The following is a 19,034-nucleotide window of genomic DNA, read 5'->3' on the forward strand; positions in this document are numbered from 1 at the left end:
AAACAGCAAAATCAGAGCTCGAACTAATATGATTTAATTCAATAGTTAAAACAAACAAATGTTAGAGCTGATTAACCAGTTACAACAAGATAATATACACAAAATTATCTTCAAACTGTATGTAGAAGTTCATTGGTAGACTTCTTTATGACCTACTCATAATCATTTCCTTCTCCGAGTGCATTATAGCTTCCACAGCACTTCAACAAGTATTGTTAAACGAGACAAAATCCTATTCACAATAGTAATTTAGAAAGACGTAAGGGGTAGTTTTGATGGAACTTATATGCAGAAGACAGGACGAAAACTAACAGAAGTATTGATTTTGAAAGTACATGCAAAAAAAAAAAAAAAAATTTGTTGGCTGCCGTGGTTAGTAAGCATGACACTAAGCACAGCAGCCCCTGTGGCTAATTATAGTCAGCACAGCAGCTTTTGCCTTAAAAAAAAAATGGTTGCCCATACCGTGCTGACAAAACACGACAGGTATATAGTATAAAAACACAACTTTGTCAGAGTAACAATTCGCCGATTTTTTTTTTTCAGCTATAATATAAGGAATTATCCTTAAAATGGGCAATCTATGCTAGGTGAAGTGCTCCACTTTGGTTGTTGGCAACAGAATCATTTCAGTACTCTGTCACTTCAACTTCTCTTCAGGGGACATGCTTAAATGACAAGATTTATTTTACATGCGGTTTACTCAAATCATTAGAACACTGCATTTTCAGATCAGTTTAAAAAAAGAATTAAATTCGATGATGCTAATATTGCTAATGATAGACTTCACACGATAGTATGCCTATTAAAAGCGGATGCGGAGGCTCTCTTCAATTTGCTCAGGCCCGTTCTTCCTTTTTTTTTTTTTTTTTTTTTTAAAGTAAAATAGAAATTAAACAAAGGATAAAAAGGACCAAGAAACGAAGGTCTATGATCACGATGATCCTCAGATGCTCAAACGAAGAGTTTTGTGTTTTGATTATGGTCCGTTGACTTTTCATGTCGGAGTTACTGTGTCTTTTCCTTTTTCGCAACACGAGTTTCTGATGACTTGGAGGAAGCTCAAGAAAGAAAAAGAAAAAGGACTTGAATCGCAGAAATAGTCCCTCGCATTCACATTGGAGCTTTGCACCTTTTGAGTCTCTTACTTTTTAAAATAATGATGCGTTTTGTTACCTTATATATTTCAGCTTGTATTTTTTTTAGTCCTTTCACTTTTAAAATTATGGGTTTGGTCCCATACATACACGGAATACAGCATTTTCCTCCCAAAAATCAATTTTGATCGCATTTTCACCTAAAATAACCATAAGCAATATGCCAAAATATTGTGAACATATGTGTAGATTCCTGAAATGATCATTAGAATTAGTACCGGTACCATTTGAAGCTAATTTGCAGCAGGAAAATGCCTTACTTTGAGCAGGACTCTTGAAAATCACCCATAAGACGTTATTATGACGAAAAATTATTTTTTTTTCCAAGGGTCATTTAATTAAATTCAGCAAACGCCAATGACATGCATCACTTCCCCACAATGTAAGATGCTGGTTGCTGTTATTATCACCATATATATATAACCTGATGTAAGAGGTCTTAAAACGCGGTGGATGCTTCCAATTGGCATTTGTGTAGCAAATAAGATTTTCTTAAAACTTACAATTGCTTACATTTGCTTAAAGTTTAAACCTAGGACCTTTATGCTCTCTTTAAAAGAAATAAATAAAAAGAAAAACAAAATTCTGTCTTACATCGGCACGCAAATCTTATCTTGATCATTCTGACGTCAAAACAAAATCCTCTAGTCTTTTCCTTTTGGAACACGTAGAGAGAATGAATAGGCCGTCGAAATTATCCAAGCAAACATCCATATAAAGGGAGAAGGGCATTGCCAGTAGGTATGTAATCGAGCCGAGTCGAGCTCGAGTATTGCTATACTCGAGCTCGACTCGACCTATAAATAACTTGGCTCGAGCTCGATCGAGTCGAAAAATCTCAAACTCGAGCTTGACTCGAGGAAATCTTTAAAAGCTCGAGACTCGACTCGATAAGGCTCGACCTTTAGTCAAGTCTTATCGAGTCAAGTAATCAAGCTTTTTGACTCGATACCTTACTTGTAAATTCAGTATAAATTATACCCATAACGGTCAATTTATAATTATAATACATATATATTATTTAAATTATATATATTATTTAAATTATATGGCTCGATGAGCTACTCGTCGAGCCACGAGTTGCAAAATTCCGACTCGAACTCGACTCGAATGTGTACTCGAGTAGCTCGAGACTCGGTTTGACCGAGTTCAAGCCAAGCCATTGACCAAACTACTCGCAAGTAGTTCGGCTCCCTTACATCCCTAATTGCCAGTGCAATTTTCTTTGACAAGCGTCCACAGTTGGCCTATACATTCAAAACACAAAGAGGGTTTGTCTTTAAGTATTAATTTTTTCAAAACAATAAATTATAATAAGAAATAGTCTAAATAAATGTAAAATGGAGTTAATACATATATAGTAGTGGCTAAGGGGCACTATCGCGTGCGTGCTTAAAATTAGGAAGGTAGGTTAGTAGACAGTGAAATTTCTTTCTTAGTCATGGGTGTCGTGGGTATTTCTGGTAATCTCATAGTGTTTGATGTACGTAGGAGTGAAAAAGGTAATTAATAAGACAAAACATGATTAAAAAACAAAAAAAAACTTAAGTAGCTGCACGGATAATGGACAAGCACTATATATTTTAAAGATCCAATTCAATTAGTAGAGACATTTTACTGTAAGATTCAAATTTGACTTCCAAGAACACACCTTCACACACATACACACACACTCTCTCTCTCTCTCTCTAAAAAGAGAATTTGAATATAGTATCATAGTAAAAAAAATTTTTTTTTTTTTTGGGATCCGGAAACCATGCATGGATAAACGATCATGATTAGCTTGGTGAAGCCATGCCAAAGTCAATGAAAGGAATATCTCTTAATTATATCGCCGACCCATGGCACAGATAATTGATTTGTTGAAGTAGTGGACTTGCTTTTCCATAAAATCAAAAAAAAAAAAGGCGATTCGTATGACATATAGGTGAGGTGAGGTGAGGACTGAGGACTGGGGAGGTCCGTAATAGATGCAAAAACGCGAAATAAGGATCAAAAGCTTGTCAAATAAAGCATGCCCCCATGTCTTAGGATTAAGATAAAGCAGAGAAGTCGCACTCCTACGCCAAAAAAATATATTCCTTAAATTACTTTGGAAGTAAGCAAACTTTTTTTTTTTTTACATGGCGATGGCGTGAGGGAGTTTGATGCTGATGTTGGCCATGTTTGCTGCTTTGTGTTTGGAAAAAGTAGTTAAAACCCCTTTCATGGAAGAGGAAGACGAAAATGGGCACTACGGGGCAATTGAGGTCCCATGCAAGGTAGAAAAGTGGTGACTTCGTGAAAGCTTTTCCATTAGAACTTGGAAGAATTAACAAAGCCCGAATTTCTCGTATGAGGACGGATTTGATAGCTGATCTACTCCCCAAGATTTTGAATGATCTATGGGTGCTACGTGTAATGAACAATAGCAGTGTCTCCAGCTCTGGACAAACGTCAATGGACAAACTTTCAAGCTCAATTAGAGAGACGCGTTGACAAGGATGCAATCACAAAGCTCAGCACCAGACAAAGTGGTGGTAGAGACGCCAACAGCAGTTGCGGCCCGCTACGTTGAATTTGCATCAAACTTTTCGTTTCGATGGATCAAGCATCAAAGAATATCGGAGACTAATTAAGGAAGATTTCCTCAGTATGTAGGCCAGGTAGAGCCATCAGATCACCCCTGCTCGACGTGGTGCTTGGACACAAACATGCCTATGCTTCTCAATCGTACGTAATTCAAAATCAATCAATCATAAGTTGGATCGATACCCTTAGAAGATTTGTTCACTGCCATATTTGGCTCAACAACTATCGTGTTAGTTAGCTAGTTGGGTGTATTTGAATGTAAGATTATTTGATGAGATGTTCCTTGAAATAATTATTATACAGCTTTTTATGATGATACGACAGTGAAATGAAATAAAAAAAGATAATTGAGAAGATAAAAAAAAAGATTAGTTAAACAACACGTTACGTTTGTAATGCAAGCAGATAATAATTATTTTGTCAATATTAAATGTGTAGTGTAATAGCCAAACACACACTGGTATTCTTGCTCTTGGAGGAGCTCCATAGAGTTGCAATAGAATAGGGTTGTAACTGCAAGGCCGCGTGTGTGTGTCTGTGACAAAGATAGGCCGTAAACTTTCAATCGGGAGGAGAGAGCGGCTTAGTTAAAGAGAGAATTAATGTTGTGAGGTAATTAAGATCTTAATTAATTAGCCACCATTGTTAAAGCTGTCTTGCTTGTTAGTAGGACCCAGTCAAGATCTCCGGCCCTCATGACCACCTGCCATCAATCCATGGCATGGCACGGCACGGGCTAGTGTATATCTATTCTACTAGCTAGCATTACTAAGTACTAGTATATAAAACCTGATTAACCAATCCTTTCCTGGAGCCTCAGACTAGTCCAATATTCCCCAAGTGAACAAGAAAGCTGCTTAACTTGAAGGAGAGCGGAAGATTAAGTAAATATAATAAATTAACAAGAATGAAAAATTAAAATGAAGGAGAGCGGTAGAAAACAAGTAGGTGTGGTGGCTGGGGGTTCCCCTTGCGCAGCATGCAAGCTTCTAAGGAGGAGATGTTCTCAGGAATGTGTATTTGCTCCCTACTTTCCAGCTGATGAGCCGCACAAGTTTGCCAGCGTCCATAGGGTGTTTGGTGCCAGCAATGTAAACAAGATGCTTCAGGTTTAATCATGAATCCCTTTTTTCAATTCCCTTTCCCTCTTTGTACCCCCAAACCCCCCCTCCCCCAAAAATAAAAAAAAGAAGATTAAGTTTGCACTTTGCAGTTAGCTAGCTATACTAAAATGATGCTGATGTATATGTACTGGTATTTGCTAATTAGTTAAAGAGGCAGCAGCGCAGTGCCTTCGATTGATTCAAGTAATTATTGAAATCCCGTTTTCCTTCATCCCCGAAATTTAACATTAACTTAGTAATGCAGGAGCTGCCAGAGCATCAGCGAGGGGATGCAGTGAGTGCGATGGTGTACGAGGCAAACGCGAGGATGAGGGATCCAGTGTACGGGTGCGTGAGTGCTATATCTTCTCTACAAAACCAGGTTGACCTCCTGCAGTCTCAGTTGGCACTTGCACAGGCTCAAGTTCTCCAAATGCGAATCTCCTCCTCCTCCTCCTCCTCGCTGATACCTATGTCCCAGGATCAGTACTATAACAGTACCACTGTGCCCACTGATCACAACTCTGCGCCACCTGATCATCATCATCAGAATCACTCTCCCACCGCGTCCAGGGATCATCGCCATCTTGAGCCCATCTCGTCCCATTTCAACGCCGATACGCCGCCCATGATGCTGGATGAGGGCAATATTGGGGATTCCTTGTGGTCGTACTAGCATAATATTGCATATACATGTCATATACCCACATCCCAAGCTAATTCCTGTAGCTGTATACATTTCCATGTACTACTACTATACTACTATGGATTGACTGCCCTGTCCCTCTTCTTTTTTTTTTGGGAGTTTAATTGCTCACTTTCTGAATCCTTTACCTACCTGACTCGTGAGTTTGTTTAAATTAACTTGATATACCAATCACTAACCACGCATGCCATAGGATATACACTTGTACCTATCTCTTGTGGGGTGGAATGAGAGATAAGGGTTTAAACCTTGCCTCCCATTAAAATTGCCACTTAATATGATTTTTCTTAAATTCATATGGGTGTTTAGCGCACCCGTGTATAGTCCGATGGTAGTTCAGTCTTATTGGTTCCCCATGGCCCTTCCCTTAATATAGATAGGTGTAGATGGTGTAGTGCTAGAAGTAGGAGTAAGTGTAAATGATGATAAAAAATAAAAAAAAATAGTCCGAGAATAGTTCAGTCTCGTTAGTTCTCCGTAACTCTTCCCTTAGTATAGGTGTAGATGATATAGGACTATGAGTAGAAATAAGTGTAAATGGTGATAATAGATTATAAAAAAAAAAAAAAAGAGATATCAGGCTTTTGGTCTGTGCCGGTGAGTTACTTTTAAGGCGTGACCATCGGAAGAAGCACGCGCGTGAATTTCAAAACTGCAGGACTAGCTGGGCCTGTTTGTAGTTAGTATGATTTAAACCCGCATTGTTTAATGGGCCAAAACACATTGTTATAGGATACTGCATGGGCCATCGAAGCTATCACTCTAACAAATTTATTGGATAGCCGCGCCCGAGAAAAGCTAATCACTCGTACTAAGAAGAATCATTACGAATTTATTGTTTACCCGCGCGTCGCGTGCATGCAGCCATATAATTATCATGTACGTACTGCTCCAATAAACCTACTACTACTAGTCTATACAAAGGCTTTTTTTTTTTTTGTCTGTCAACATTCCGTTATACTTATCTCCGTTTAGAAGTTTCCATTCTGATTAGAGACGGGTTTTTTTGGCCAAGCACAAAACTATAGATTGCAAAATGTTACTTCACAGGTACTGTTACTACTTCCAATCTTGTTCAAGCGCAATGGACCTTTTACATCCCACTAATCGACCTATAATTATGATAGCAATCTGAAATAGAGAATCCTCGTCTGCAAAAATATGTTGTTCAACTAATCGGTGTAGCTACTAGCTTCTGAGGGGACCAGCTTACGCACTAGTGTTTGGAGTCAAAGCACAGGTCACTGTCCAATTCACCTTCATGGCCTCTCATTTTTCTTTTTCCTTTCGCCTTCTTCTTCTTTTTTTTTTTTTTTTTCTCTACAAAAACCTCATATGCATTTTGCAAAATCTATGAGTAGTCAAATCAGTCCCTAAATCGAATGAGAAGATTCCAACGGCCAAAACTTTTCAACTTCAGAAAATGCGGAAATGATCACCTGAAAGAAAGCTGCGCGCTGCTCGAATCTTCTGTATGTCATTTCCCCAGTACCCTTTTTTTTTTATAATAATTGTACTACAGTAAGTAATTATTTGGACGTTATTCATGGATTCATTGGTTTAACAACCGTTCTGTACTAATAATTTAGTTCTTTACACGGCCACACATGTACACTAGTGTATATATATCCGTTTGGTAGACAGCCAATGAATGCGTGATCATGAAAGTTAAAATCCCGCGTGGTTAGGAGCTTCCGATGATCAAAGAAACCTACAGTAATTGATTTTTATGCTTCATGGAGCTAGGAGTTGATGAGTACTCATGTTGGAATTTATAAGTTGTTTTGTGTTAATAGTCAAGAGCACAAGTGAAGCATCTTGTTTCCGCATTCCATTACGATGCAAATTACATCAAGTATACTAAATATATAGGAGACCAAATTTATAAGACCAAATTTGGCTTGTCCAAATTTGTCTTGTGACGGAAGTCATTTGACCATTAATCAATGTGTATTATTTGTAATAAAGTCTTGTTTCATGCATTGGTCCTCATGACCCAAAGGAAGCTTAGCTTAAGTTACCAATCACAAATCTCTTTGGAGATCAGTATCAGTACTGTGACCATTGGGCATAGTGATTATTGCTCACAAGATTATGCTGGAGATTATTGACCTCAGAATGGCGATTAAAGAGCGTTAGTGGTCAACCAATAGGAGAGAGACGCTATTGAGTTTTAATCAACTGTGTGTTGGGGGCCTGGAGGTGGTACTTGTGGTGGTGAGTGGCTTCGACTCCCCAGCTTTGTGGTCACAAATAGGATTGCAAGCCAACTAGTTATCGCCGACAAATCTACTGGGGATTGATCGAACCCTTGAACATGAATTTGGAGCTAGCCCCAATATTCATGCAACAGTAGAAAATGGATCGGAATCATAAACTGTGCTGCCACTGCTAAGGCCTAAGCTGAGCTATCTAGTAGGCTCACAAGTCACAGACTTTTACATCCCACTCAAGACATAACAACCAGTTAGCCCTACCTCAACTCCAAAGGACGGACACACTGATTTCTGTATTCCCTCTCATTTTGTGTGATTTCGGTAATGATTGCGCTGCTGCATCGACAAGGACATCACTCCAGCCCGCCACCATTTCCATTAATTTCCCATCTAGTTGCAGGGGAAGGGCTGGCGTATTTGTTTCCATCATGCCTGATTTGATCAAACATATTACTGCTATCTCCAACGAAACCCGGCCAGTGGATTTAGTTGCAATCACATGCAGTTCTCTAATGTTCTATCGCACTGCAACCCAATTCTCTGGAGTTTGGAGTAATAATGCCGCCCAAAAAACGCAAAAAAGTATTGGCATTGGAATGATTAAATTGGATTGCAGGGTTACAGTAGTATATGATCTTGCGATGGGGACAAATTTGCAAAGTTGATGTTGCAGTCACCTCAGTATAACAATCTTTAGTGCCTTCTTACGATTAGGCGAATGCCTGCTTGTGACACCTATCTTTTCCTTCCTCCTCCTCTCCAAGGAGGAATTCTTCAGAAAACTTAACTAGGAGGGAGCCTCTTTCCACCGCACTTGGCATCTTTTTGTTGACTTTCGTGCTTGACTTTAAATTTGCAGAAAAGATGAAAAAATATATATATATATATATATATTTTTTGTGCCTTAATTCCTGTTCTTTAATAAGTACAGAAGATGGTGCTTGGTAATGCACTATTTACCTATCAAACAAATATCGCAATCATGCAGGCTAAGTGCGAGTGATGTTTTTAAACAGCAGTACTCAGTACAGTAGTGTATTATCTCAAATCACGAAAGAGTTTTTCTCATAAGCCAACATCACTATGCTTTCGAATCACTAATTGCTTTGAAATTAGTATTAGCATTAGCTCAACTAGTGTGGCGCTGGTCAACTTATTGAACAGAGCAAGGAATTAATGGCTCCCAGCGGAAGTAATCTGCTCATTACATTACATCATATGTGTTCTCAGCCAGACAATCAGTAAATAATTATACAATATCTATTGCAGCTATATATAATATATATGAAATATTAAAGTTTTGTTGGTTAAAGTTCCATTCTATACTAAATACGCAGTTTTTTTTTTCTCGTTTTTGCAATCCCTCTCCAGCTTGCAACAATCCGGCACGAATCGCTATCTTTTAATAATTCATTAACACTTGATAATTGTTTTTATTTGATCATCCACAACAAAATTTCCTCTTTAATTTTTTTTTTTTTTTGTCTTTCTTCGTATTCATACAAAATTTGCTTTCATTAGTTTCAAACATAGATTCCTGTCTGCCAGTTTGGTTGTTGGCCATGCACGTAAAACTTAACCATCTAGTCACACGTACCAACCATTATATAAAATAGTAGTTCCAAAAGAAAAAAAAAAAAAAAAAAAAGGGTGCTTATCTGCAGTTATTCAATATTTTAAGCCTGGGAAATTCCATAATAAATTGCAAGCTAAATTGTTTCTTAAACTTCCAATTTCAACCCCAACTGATCGTTGTTCCCGGTCTTGTATATAGCTCGAAACTGAATCAAAGTGGGGTTTGGTCATTTGTGTAGTACCTGTGTTTAAATATTACCCCAAGCCCAGAAGATATTCTCCCTGTCTCCCGCTTCCCAACTGATAACATAAGACTGGAAATGGTTTGTAATTTTGGGAGGTCAGATGCGGTAACGATTCGTTCTATAACTTTTTTCCCCCCTCAAAAGTTTATCGCACATGAAAGATGAAAAGTCACGTATTAACTTAAAGAATCCAAACCGTCTTTGATTAAAAATATTTGCACGTATGGTCAAATAGCTACTACGTATGTATGGTATATTGGAAGTATCCAGCATGTTTCATCCGAACTAGCAATCGCACGTATGGTTGTCCAGCTAATTAAGCTCAGCAGCAGGATATATATGGATCTCAACCATGAACAACGAATGGAGATACTAATCGCGCTTAAGCCACAGAAACAAGAAAAAAATCATGAACGGGCCAAATATATTAGTATTACGTACAATGATTTATCATGAGGGAACCAAAAATAAATAGCATGAATCAGCTGGCTTCCCAGCTTGGAGAAAGATGCTGCTAGTTCATCAAGTACTTGTCCGGAAGCTCCAGTCCATTATCCGGCGCTATACGATAACACATAAGGCTGGCAATAGCCTCCTGCAGCCATTCCTCGTCATAGGATTTCATGATCTGTTCCAGTAATTAATTAATGTAACTAACAAGCACATATATATAGTCTGTATATGTGGCCGGTCAAAGATTACTTTTTAGCAACCTGGCCCCGGCGCGGAGTATGATAATAGTATAATCAACATGAAGTGATGATGTGCGAGCGGTGATGGTTTTACAATTAATCAAGCACCGCGTCAGTTATAGTTAATCTGTTACCTGGTCGTCGACAGGAATGTTGTAGCATGAATCTGCTTGTTGAAGATTGCTATCTGTCTTCACCAGTACTAGCGTTTGATCATCTTCGCAACATTCATTATTCCTGGCAAATCTTCCACGAACACGGACCCTCTTGTCAGCCAGGGTTTTGCGACAGGCATACTGCACAAGCGGTACAATATTTGAGGAAAAAAAGAGAACTATATATATCAAATGCTGAAACCTTAACTTTTGGTACATATACAGGGGGAAGGAAAAAAAATTCATGGTCCATTATATTATATATACATAAGGACGCATGTAACTGAGCAAGTAACCTTGATAGTCTTGTTGAAATTCCTTTGACTTCTCTTCTTTAAATATCTGAGAATTCTGTCTTTCCTCTCTTCAGCTGAATACCGGGAGACCTTCAACGTCGGCTCTTCCATCCTTTGTGCTACCCCGCCTTGAATTTCCTAATAGATGAAATTTAACCTGTAAGCTATGTTAATGAACAAGAAAAATGTTTGAAGACTATTTTGTTTTGAAATTTAAAAAAAATATATATGACAAAAGCTTGTGAATTAATTGCACGTGGTGAAGGATTGTTAAAAAATTACTACATAAATTAATAAAGAAGAAAAAAGTACTAGCACTAGTAGATAAACTGGATACCCAATTGTCGGAGGTCATGGCCCGCGGATAGAGAGGCCAGAAGTTCGAAGCCGGGGCGCCGCATTCTTGATCTCCAAAGTCATATGCCCGATCATGTTGGTGGCAGTAATTGGCGGCACCACTGCTCAAACCTTCGTTTCCGGAAATGCCAAACAAGCTGCCTGATAATGTAGCATAACTAGTGGGCCCTACTAATGCTGGGTCATGGGTTGTATCCGAAGGCCCAAGCGGTTCAGCTGTTGGGAATGATAATGCTGCTGCTATTGACGACAAGGATGATGAGGAGGCGGAGGAGGAGGAGGTGGAGGAGCAGCTGATATCTGAATCAAAAGGGACCATACTACTAACTGATGCTCCATTCATGTCGGAGGAGAAAGGTAAGGTTAGTTGAGGAGCAGTGATGGCGGAGGATGTGATGAGGTGATCGGTTGGAAGCTGGGTGGTGAATTCATCAGAGCACACGTAGTTATCAGAGTAGTAAAACTGAGAAAAGGAAGCCATTGAGAGAAGAGAAGAGAACAGGGGAGGTGTTGTGGCCTTGTGGGTGGTGTCAAATGCTTTATATGCCCATTTAGTATTTATAGCATATGTAGTAGTAAAAGCTTTTTAAGGCAGGCAACTTGTTCTCCCTGCCACTGTTGCCTGGTGCCACCCACCATGCATCTATATATACATTTTCTTTGCTCTACAGTACTGTTGTGTTACGAGCTTTCAGTCAACAGTTGAAATGTTAGTAAAAGGAAGTCCTTAAACCAAAATTTAGTTCGATATTATGCACTCCACTGACACGCTGTGTAGTAAGTACTCCATAACATAACAGTTGTTGGGGACACTATACTGTGTAGTGTAGCCGCAGGGTAGCAACATTTTGAGATGGCTAAATACCACCACCTTAGCACTTAGCACTATGCGACATGCCTGTATTTTTTCTTTCAACAGCAGCAAGAAACACTCACACACACTAACCTAAAGCTAATCCACAGCACTACCCAAAAGGCTAACTTTTGGATAGCACTGAGACCCTTAAGTAGTGAATACACACATCACTCACAACCGATATGGGATAGGGAGTTGGGGGAAAGGGAACACCGACTCTATTGGGAAACCCTCAGTAGCTTTTACCTCTCCTGTATAAAAATGAAAAATAAGTCATAGAAAACGAACGAAAGCATTAGATCGAGTATTATATATTCCCCTGCCATAACACAAACCTATAAATATATATATGTATCTGCTAATCATATGCATAGTTCCACACTAATCAGATATCCTGTCTACAAAGTTGATTAAGGTATCAGTTTTGGGAGTTTTACGTGATACTCCTTAGGCTCTCAATCCTTCCCCGTCCAGAAGGGATGGAACCAAAAAAAAAAAAAAAAATTTTTAAAAAAAAGTGACCTCAAGGATGCACTAAAACTAATAAACTAAACTCAAAAGTCCTACCCGATGGAATAAAATTCGATCGGGGTCTAGCTGGGGTTGGGTTCTAAAACAAAATTCCAAGAGGAATCATTGGGCACCTCACAAACATGTGCACAAACAAAAGGCAATTCTCAAAAAAAAAAAAAAAAACGCAAAAAAGATGCATGCATAACATAAGAGGTGTTTTTTTTTTTTTTGGTTAAAAAAAAAAAGGAAACCCATATTCCATAACCATAAGAGGCGTCCTGTTATTCTGGCGGTAAACTTTGAAGACTTGGACTAGAACGGTAGTGTTATCGGGTGTTATCTGGTGATTGCAAAGATGTGACCTATTCCTTCCTTTTAGGCTACGAATCCAACACATGGGGTGGGGCTGGGGGGCCTACTCACAGATTGTGCATTAACGCGCCACAATCCACACATATATTATGCCCAGAACGAGATTCCACATTTCCTGTTCCTTCAACTGTTGCTCACTTGCCAAATCTACAGTCTACAGCACAATACAAACCGCCTCTTACCAAGTTTTCTTTTAGACTTAAAAAAAAAAAAGCTTAGCTTCCAGTTCTCTTAAATAAAACTCAATTGGAACAACCCTCGCTCTTTGGAGTCCTGATATGTCGAATTAAAATATGTGTTTTTTTTTTTTGGCTTTAATTATGATCAACTTCCTTTTTGCCGAATGGTGAATCAACGAACGAATGAATGCATTCATAATTGGGCTAAGGAAGGTGGAGGCTGTAGTCCCCGATCTTTGCGAGACGAATCAAGCAAGCATTTAGGAATGCCACTTCCATGCGGGCCACTGCTCCCCTTTTCCACTTGGTAGAATTTTTCTTACACAAGCTTCGCCCTATTCTCCGCGCCGCAGAAAGATGCAGGAGAAAGAAATCAGATTAAAACAGCTTTTTGAGTTTCTTTTTTTTTTTTTGGGGGTGGGGGGGAAAAAATAAAAACAGCCAAAGATGCATCATCATGTACATATCGCCTGCTGCTGCTGCTGCTGCTTTTGGATTAGCATCAGGTGCTGAGTAGTACGACTACGTCTCTTCTGGCGGGGCTTCCATATTCCATCATCACAGAAGTTATCCAGCTAAGCTTAAAGGGGAAAAAAAAAACCTCGGCCTTTTTCACCCACCCACTAGCCCCCAGATGCATTCCAACTTCATCGAATTTTGATTTCAGTGTTTATCCTTATCTGACATGCTGGGAAAATTCATTCATGTTTAGCAGACTACAAGGATGGTGCCGCCATTCTGATAAACTTGCCTGTCAAGTTGTTACACAGCACAACTTCCAATTCAACGCCTAATTGATCTATAACCGAATCTGGTCCACAACAATTTATTAATTAGTCATATATTATTCCTGAGAATGATTACGAATATATATATATATATTTCTTTTTTCATTTCTTCAATTCCCACAGAATGAAGAAAACCGCTGCTACTAACTAGTACTACTACTGAAGCCTAGCAGGGAGATGAAGAGCAAACAAATTGCTATAAAATTCCTCAATTACAGAAATTGAGCAACTAGCAGGGAGATGAACATTTTTTGGTATAAGTTTGCTTGTTCTCGGCAAAGATTAACTACTGATGTGATGTGAGAGGAAAGGAAGCGTCTGGAGTACTGAATTGGAGGCAGGAGAAAGCTTACACTTGCAATTTGAGATGGACCTATGTTATCCTAATGCATCACTACTACTGCATCTATAGGTTACTTCATGTGGTTCACACAATCTTTGAATGCATCTTAGAAGACAAAATTTCCAAATGATTTGATGGAAATCTTCAAACTTTGGAATAAAAGCGGAGGAAAATATCTCTCGCCTCCGAAGAAAGATCCAAACGCGAGAGTTGCTAAGTACACGGTACGCTTTGTTCTCTGATCGCTCGACATCTAGTCTCCTCTCCTCTTTTAGTCTCCTCTCCTCTTTTAGTCTTTTCTTTTAATCCGTCCGCTGCTTTGAAAGTAGATGGAATTCATGTGCCAACAAGGTCATGTTGCACCAACGTGTTGCCTGACAAGCCAAAAAAAAAAAAAGAAAAGAAAATGAATGAATCTCGAGCGGGATTTGAGGGCATCAGATCACTGCAGATCGATCTTTTGCCAGTTTTCCTTTTTTTTTTTTTTTTGGTTCATGATTTACTACGATTCTAGAAGTATTCCTTGGTTTTTAGGACAGTACACTTTCTTAGTTACCCTAAGCAAGATGAGATTCTCTAGTCATAGCTTTGTCAATCCTTTTATCTACATGTTCAGTTCTCTGTTTACCATTAGGTCGGCATCCCAATCCTTTCTGTCAAAACGAAGATCAGAACTTAAATTTTTTTTTTTTTTTTCATTATAAATTGCCTAGAGTGTGTGACTTTTATATTTTTAGCCAAGAACAAGGCATGCTTCTGGCATTCTTCTGGCATTTAGCCATTTAGCATCAGCGCCCTTCCCCCACAGCCTCACACAACGAGATAGATGCTTTATGTCTCTTCAAATAAATTCTTATTTCGATAAACTAATATCAATATATATTTTTAGTAAAAGGATTTTTTTTTGCTTTAAATAAATACAAGCAAGCAAGCAACAACAGGTGAACGTTCGAATTCATATAGCTCAAAAGACGAGTTTTGATGCATGCAAACCTCAATGGAGAAGTCGACATGCATTAACCCAAACACAAGCATTTCATCATTAGAAGCAGCAACAGAAGTGAGATTTTTGTTAATACATACATAGGCTCGTTTTTGTCCTCAAATATGCCTTAATACACAAGTTATGAAGTCGAGCAGCTAAATGGATCACAGTCGTACATATAAAAGAGAGAATCCCGTCCAATGTGAACCAGGGTCAATACATACCATAGTACGTACAGCCAGTGCTGATATAATTTCAGCGTATCACTACCAGGCACCAAGGGGGCAAAAATGGAAGTTAATTACATGCCACCCGTGCATGGGATTCAGCAATTAGTCCTAGAAATATATATATATATATATATATATATATATATATATATATATATATATATCCTCACTGGTTCAGTCCTTGCTCATTTGCACTTCCACAAATTTGTGCAGTGAAAAATATCTTGCGGCGAAATTCAGCTGTTACCAGAGACTTGACCCCCAAACTGTGATACAACAAACAGACTAGAGATAGACAAGTCACAAAATATTCAATTATTGAATAAATATATATATATATTTGCAATTTTGAAAGCACCTGAAGGATGGTGAACTTAATTATACCTCCTCTGCAAACACTTCCCAGAAAATTCCTTCTATTGTACGTTTCGATTTAGCAAACCTTGAAAAGATAGGTATAGATCTTTGTTATCCATACCAAAAATCTGTTCCGCTTTCCTCAAAGTTTCCTGGTTGTTTGAAAGAAAAGAGATTGTGCAGTTAACAGGGCCACATGAAACCAGGATAAAAAAATAAGATTAACTTCCGTGGTTTATACCTCACGGGATTGCTTTTGCGCATTTAGTTCCTTTATGTTGGCCAGAAATGCACTGAACTGCTCATAGGATAGACGGCTCCTACATAAACAGTCCAGAAGCAATCAAGTTTATAATCCCTTTGAATTAAGCAATCAAGTTAGAGTAACAGAAAGATCAAAAAGTTGGTAGTCACCTTGCTTGACGAAAGAACTCTTTTCCATCAATTCGAGGAGTGCGAGCTTAAAAGTTCCAAATCCATAAAAAGAAAATGCAAAAAGATCAGAAGCTGTCCAACCATATTAAAATGCACAGAATTCATTAGCTACCAGACAGGGCAATTAATACAGCTTCCAATCAGATGTCCTTCCTTAACGATGATGATATGACTAAGAACAACCCCACATCACAAAATATTTTGCAGATTGATAGGCTTTACCTTTAAGACTAGCTATCAATTATGAAATCTAATATCCAGAATTCCGCAGACCTGGCATAGGGCGACCACGAGGGGGAGAGTTTGCTGCTGATGACTGCTGGCTTGATGGGTACCATGATGATAGTGAACCCCGCACTTCATATTGGCTTTTAGTTGGAGAGGTAGCACCAGAAGTTTTTTGAGGGGATCCTGCAGCGGAATACCTCCCAGGGGACACACTAGCAGAGACGATTTTTGGAGTTGCAGTAGGAGTAAGACGTGGAGATAAATACGGTGTCATAGAAAATTTCAACCCACTTTGTTTCGAGGCTGTGGTACCGCAAGCCAAACAAAAAGTAGCAAGATAAATCAGCTAAGCGATATAACCTAAGCAGGTATCCAAGGTGATCCAGAAGAAGGATTTCATAGCCCCTACCATCATCAGAAATGCTTGCAGTATCTGTTCCAGAGGAAGAATAATGTTGTGTTGTGTAGCCATTCACCTCCTCATCTGCAAGGTGGAGTAGGTAGACGTGTTAATAGAGGAGCACATAGATCTAAATGCCAAAGTCACCATTTGGAGGGAACAACGATAAACTTATAGATCCTGAGGCTCGAATCAGATTTCAATGCAGAGAGAGAGAGAGAGGGAGAGAGGAGAAGAAGAAGCAAAGATCTGCAAATGCAAGAATCCTTTTGTCTGTAGGTCCAGCCAAATGGAACCAATGTTGGGAAACAGAAAGGATACATTTTCTCATTGTATGACGTAAAACATTTCCAGAAAAGGTGGCAATTCGCGAAAGATTATAGACCTGTATTTAGTGTTTCTCAATAAGAAAGAGACTTGATATCTTTGGGAATGACTTTGAAACATTTAGGTCCATGAAGTCTTTCTTTAACCAAAACAACCAAATTCCAAAATGCTTGTCAAGAACACATTGGGGGTTTTCCTTTTTCCACAGAGAGAAATGCAATTAAAAAAAAGGGGCAAAGCTAAGTTTACCTTTTGCAGGACAGGCTTTTGGAACTGATTGGTCATAAGTCCCAATATCAACAGTGTCAGCTTGCTGATAAGGATGAGCTCAGAGTAATTTGTAGCAATACACAACGTGAAATGTTATATAGAAGTTGCAAACAAAATAAACCATGAAAATACGAGCAGGAAGACTAGTTAGGAAACTTACAGATGAATTGTCATCATTAAGTGACTGCATCAACTGCCTCTTGAATGTCTCCAACTGTCAAACAAGATCACCAGCCCGAGGATTTTAATAAACTTGAGTATCATATTCGAGCAAGTTCAATGTAGAGGCGGTTTGAGACTGTAACTCTTTGCACACAATTGATGAGTTAATGAATTCCAGGACACGCACAAGATGCGGTAAAACAGGCAATTGGCAACACGCACTCACATATCAGCTCCATAGTTTACAACGACTTGGATAAAAAGTTTACAGCAACAATAAATGATAGCATTGGTAAAAAGGTTGAAGTACAGTTTTTAGCACCCAAAGAAAAATGCATTAACAGAAAGTAAACACAGGTAAATGCTAGGCAAAAAAACAAAAAAGAAAGCTAGTACAAGTTGTTATCAGCATGTAGAAACAAATATTACTAGTAGAAGATAATACAGGGATGGAAGGGGGAACAAAAAGAAGTAAGAAAACTATACCTTGGCCAAGTCACGGCTCAGCTTCTTGGCGGCTAGGGCCAAGGAATCCCTCTCCTTTGTCAGCTTCATCTTCAATAGTATGAGAATGAGAAGAACAAAAATTAATTCTTTACAGCCTCTTTTTTTTTTTTTTATATATATATATATAAGTAACGAATTCATCAGACCAGAAGAAAAACAAAGAAAGAAAGAAAAGATGAGAAGTGTACATTGTCGTCGAGAGTGATTTTGAGACGCAAGTCGGTCTCCTGATAAGCGTGCTGGAGCTGAGAAAGCTTATCCTCGAGGTCCACAACCCGGCGGTCCTTGTCGTAGAGCTTCTGGCGAAGCCTCCCCAGTTCAGACTCCAGCTTGGTGACCCGGGAGGCAATGGCCATGGACGTAATCTTGCGGGCCAGATCTAATTGGTCGTAGGGGTCGGTGGGAATGACCGATAATATCTCGTCCGGTAGATAGAAGTCCGGCGACCCACGACCGCCCTCGCTGCTCGACATCTCAAACCCGAAAAGAAATTAGTTTTAATCCCCGGGGGCTGGGGGTGGGGGAAATTCTCTCTTGGGAGAGAGGAGAAGGAAGACTGGACGAGGACGCGGACGAGGTGTCGGAGAAATCTATGGGGAAAAAAGGAACAAAAAAAAAAAAAGAAAAAAAAGATGGAAGACCACCTTTTAATTGATTCAACGAAATCAAATGCACCCTTTTGTGAGTACCACTGCTAAAATAAAATTCATAACACTATACTACTCTACTCACAATTTATGACAAACTACTCCCTCTTCTTACCATTCAAAATTCAATTGCAAGTTCGTTAGCCCTCTTTTATAGCAGGTATTATTAGCCCTCTTTTATTTTTTTTTAACCACGGAAATAATACACTACTAATTGTCCAAACTATAACAGAGTACTCTTTATCGCTATATTATACAATTTATAGCTAGTAGTAGTAGTAGTAGTAATCCTTTTGAAATGCTGCTACCACTACCACTACCAGTAGCATACTTTCTCTTTTTGAAAAGCTTTTGCGCTTTGA

The 19,034-nt window shown here is 38.9% G+C and overlaps 3 protein-coding genes across 6 annotated transcripts; 1 reads left to right on the forward strand and 2 right to left on the reverse strand.

Moving 5' to 3' along the window:
* The first annotated feature begins 4,527 nt into the window (after nt 1–4,527).
* Nucleotides 4,528–5,641, forward strand: LOC113743275 (LOB domain-containing protein 4-like). Its single transcript, XM_027271248.2, has 2 exons — nt 4,528–4,837; nt 5,097–5,641. Exons 1-2 carry the CDS (start codon nt 4,649–4,651, stop codon nt 5,505–5,507), a joined length of 600 nt encoding a protein of 199 aa, XP_027127049.1. The 5' UTR covers nt 4,528–4,648; the 3' UTR covers nt 5,508–5,641.
* A 4,339-nt stretch (nt 5,642–9,980) lies between these two features.
* Nucleotides 9,981–11,677, reverse strand: LOC113743286 (uncharacterized). The gene is made up of 4 exons (XM_027271256.2): nt 11,054–11,677; nt 10,717–10,854; nt 10,400–10,561; nt 9,981–10,201 (listed from the first exon to the last, which is right to left on the reverse strand). Exons 1-4 carry the CDS (start codon nt 11,552–11,554, stop codon nt 10,088–10,090), a joined length of 915 nt encoding a protein of 304 aa, XP_027127057.1. The 5' UTR covers nt 11,555–11,677; the 3' UTR covers nt 9,981–10,087.
* A 3,463-nt stretch (nt 11,678–15,140) lies between these two features.
* On the reverse strand, nt 15,141–18,760 carry LOC113688611 (uncharacterized protein At4g15545-like). 4 transcript variants are annotated; one of them, XR_003448003.2, is made up of 10 exons: nt 18,214–18,760; nt 18,005–18,073; nt 17,517–17,570; nt 17,336–17,399; nt 16,769–16,843; nt 16,405–16,662; nt 16,111–16,156; nt 15,938–16,016; nt 15,698–15,848; nt 15,141–15,605 (listed from the first exon to the last, which is right to left on the reverse strand). XR_003448003.2 is itself a non-coding variant. In XM_027206487.2 (10 exons), exons 1-9 carry the CDS (start codon nt 18,496–18,498, stop codon nt 15,756–15,758), a joined length of 1,023 nt encoding a protein of 340 aa, XP_027062288.1. In that variant the 5' UTR covers nt 18,499–18,760; the 3' UTR covers nt 15,141–15,605; nt 15,724–15,755. The 4 variants fall into 4 exon arrangements, 2 of the variants coding, with proteins under 2 accessions (XP_027062288.1, XP_027062287.1); XR_003448002.2 differs by having other exon boundaries at nt 15,141–15,624; XM_027206487.2 differs by having other exon boundaries at nt 15,724–15,848.
* Between the last annotated feature and the right edge of the window lie 274 nt (nt 18,761–19,034).

Source organism: Coffea arabica, chromosome 5e (genome assembly GCF_036785885.1).
Source record: "Coffea arabica cultivar ET-39 chromosome 5e, Coffea Arabica ET-39 HiFi, whole genome shotgun sequence".
Classification (NCBI taxonomy): domain Eukaryota; kingdom Viridiplantae; phylum Streptophyta; class Magnoliopsida; order Gentianales; family Rubiaceae; genus Coffea; species Coffea arabica.

What these genes read in the sequence shown, in the direction of transcription:
- LOC113743275 (XM_027271248.2), top strand. Translation starts at nt 4,649, where the DNA reads ATGAAGGAGAGCGGTAGAAAACAAGTAGGTGTGGTGGCTGGGGGTTCC. An exon ending in ATGTAAACAAGATGCTTCAG is followed by an intron (nt 4,838 to 5,096) that starts GTTTAATCATGA and finishes TTAGTAATGCAG; the next exon opens with GAGCTGCCAGAGCATCAGCG.
- LOC113743286 (XM_027271256.2), bottom strand. Translation starts at nt 11,554, where the DNA reads ATGGCTTCCTTTTCTCAGTTTTACTACTCTGATAACTACGTGTGCTCT. An exon ending in ATTTCAACAAGACTATCAAG is followed by an intron (nt 10,562 to 10,716) that starts GTTACTTGCTCA and finishes CCGCTTGTGCAG; the next exon opens with TATGCCTGTCGCAAAACCCT. An exon ending in ACATTCCTGTCGACGACCAG is followed by an intron (nt 10,202 to 10,399) that starts GTAACAGATTAA and finishes TTACTGGAACAG; the next exon opens with ATCATGAAATCCTATGACGA.
- LOC113688611 (XM_027206487.2), bottom strand. Translation starts at nt 18,498, where the DNA reads ATGTCGAGCAGCGAGGGCGGTCGTGGGTCGCCGGACTTCTATCTACCG. An exon ending in TGAGCCGTGACTTGGCCAAG is followed by an intron (nt 17,571 to 18,004) that starts GTATAGTTTTCT and finishes CTTGTTTGACAG; the next exon opens with TTGGAGACATTCAAGAGGCA. An exon ending in TGCAAGCATTTCTGATGATG is followed by an intron (nt 16,663 to 16,768) that starts GTAGGGGCTATG and finishes GCGGTACCACAG; the next exon opens with CCTCGAAACAAAGTGGGTTG.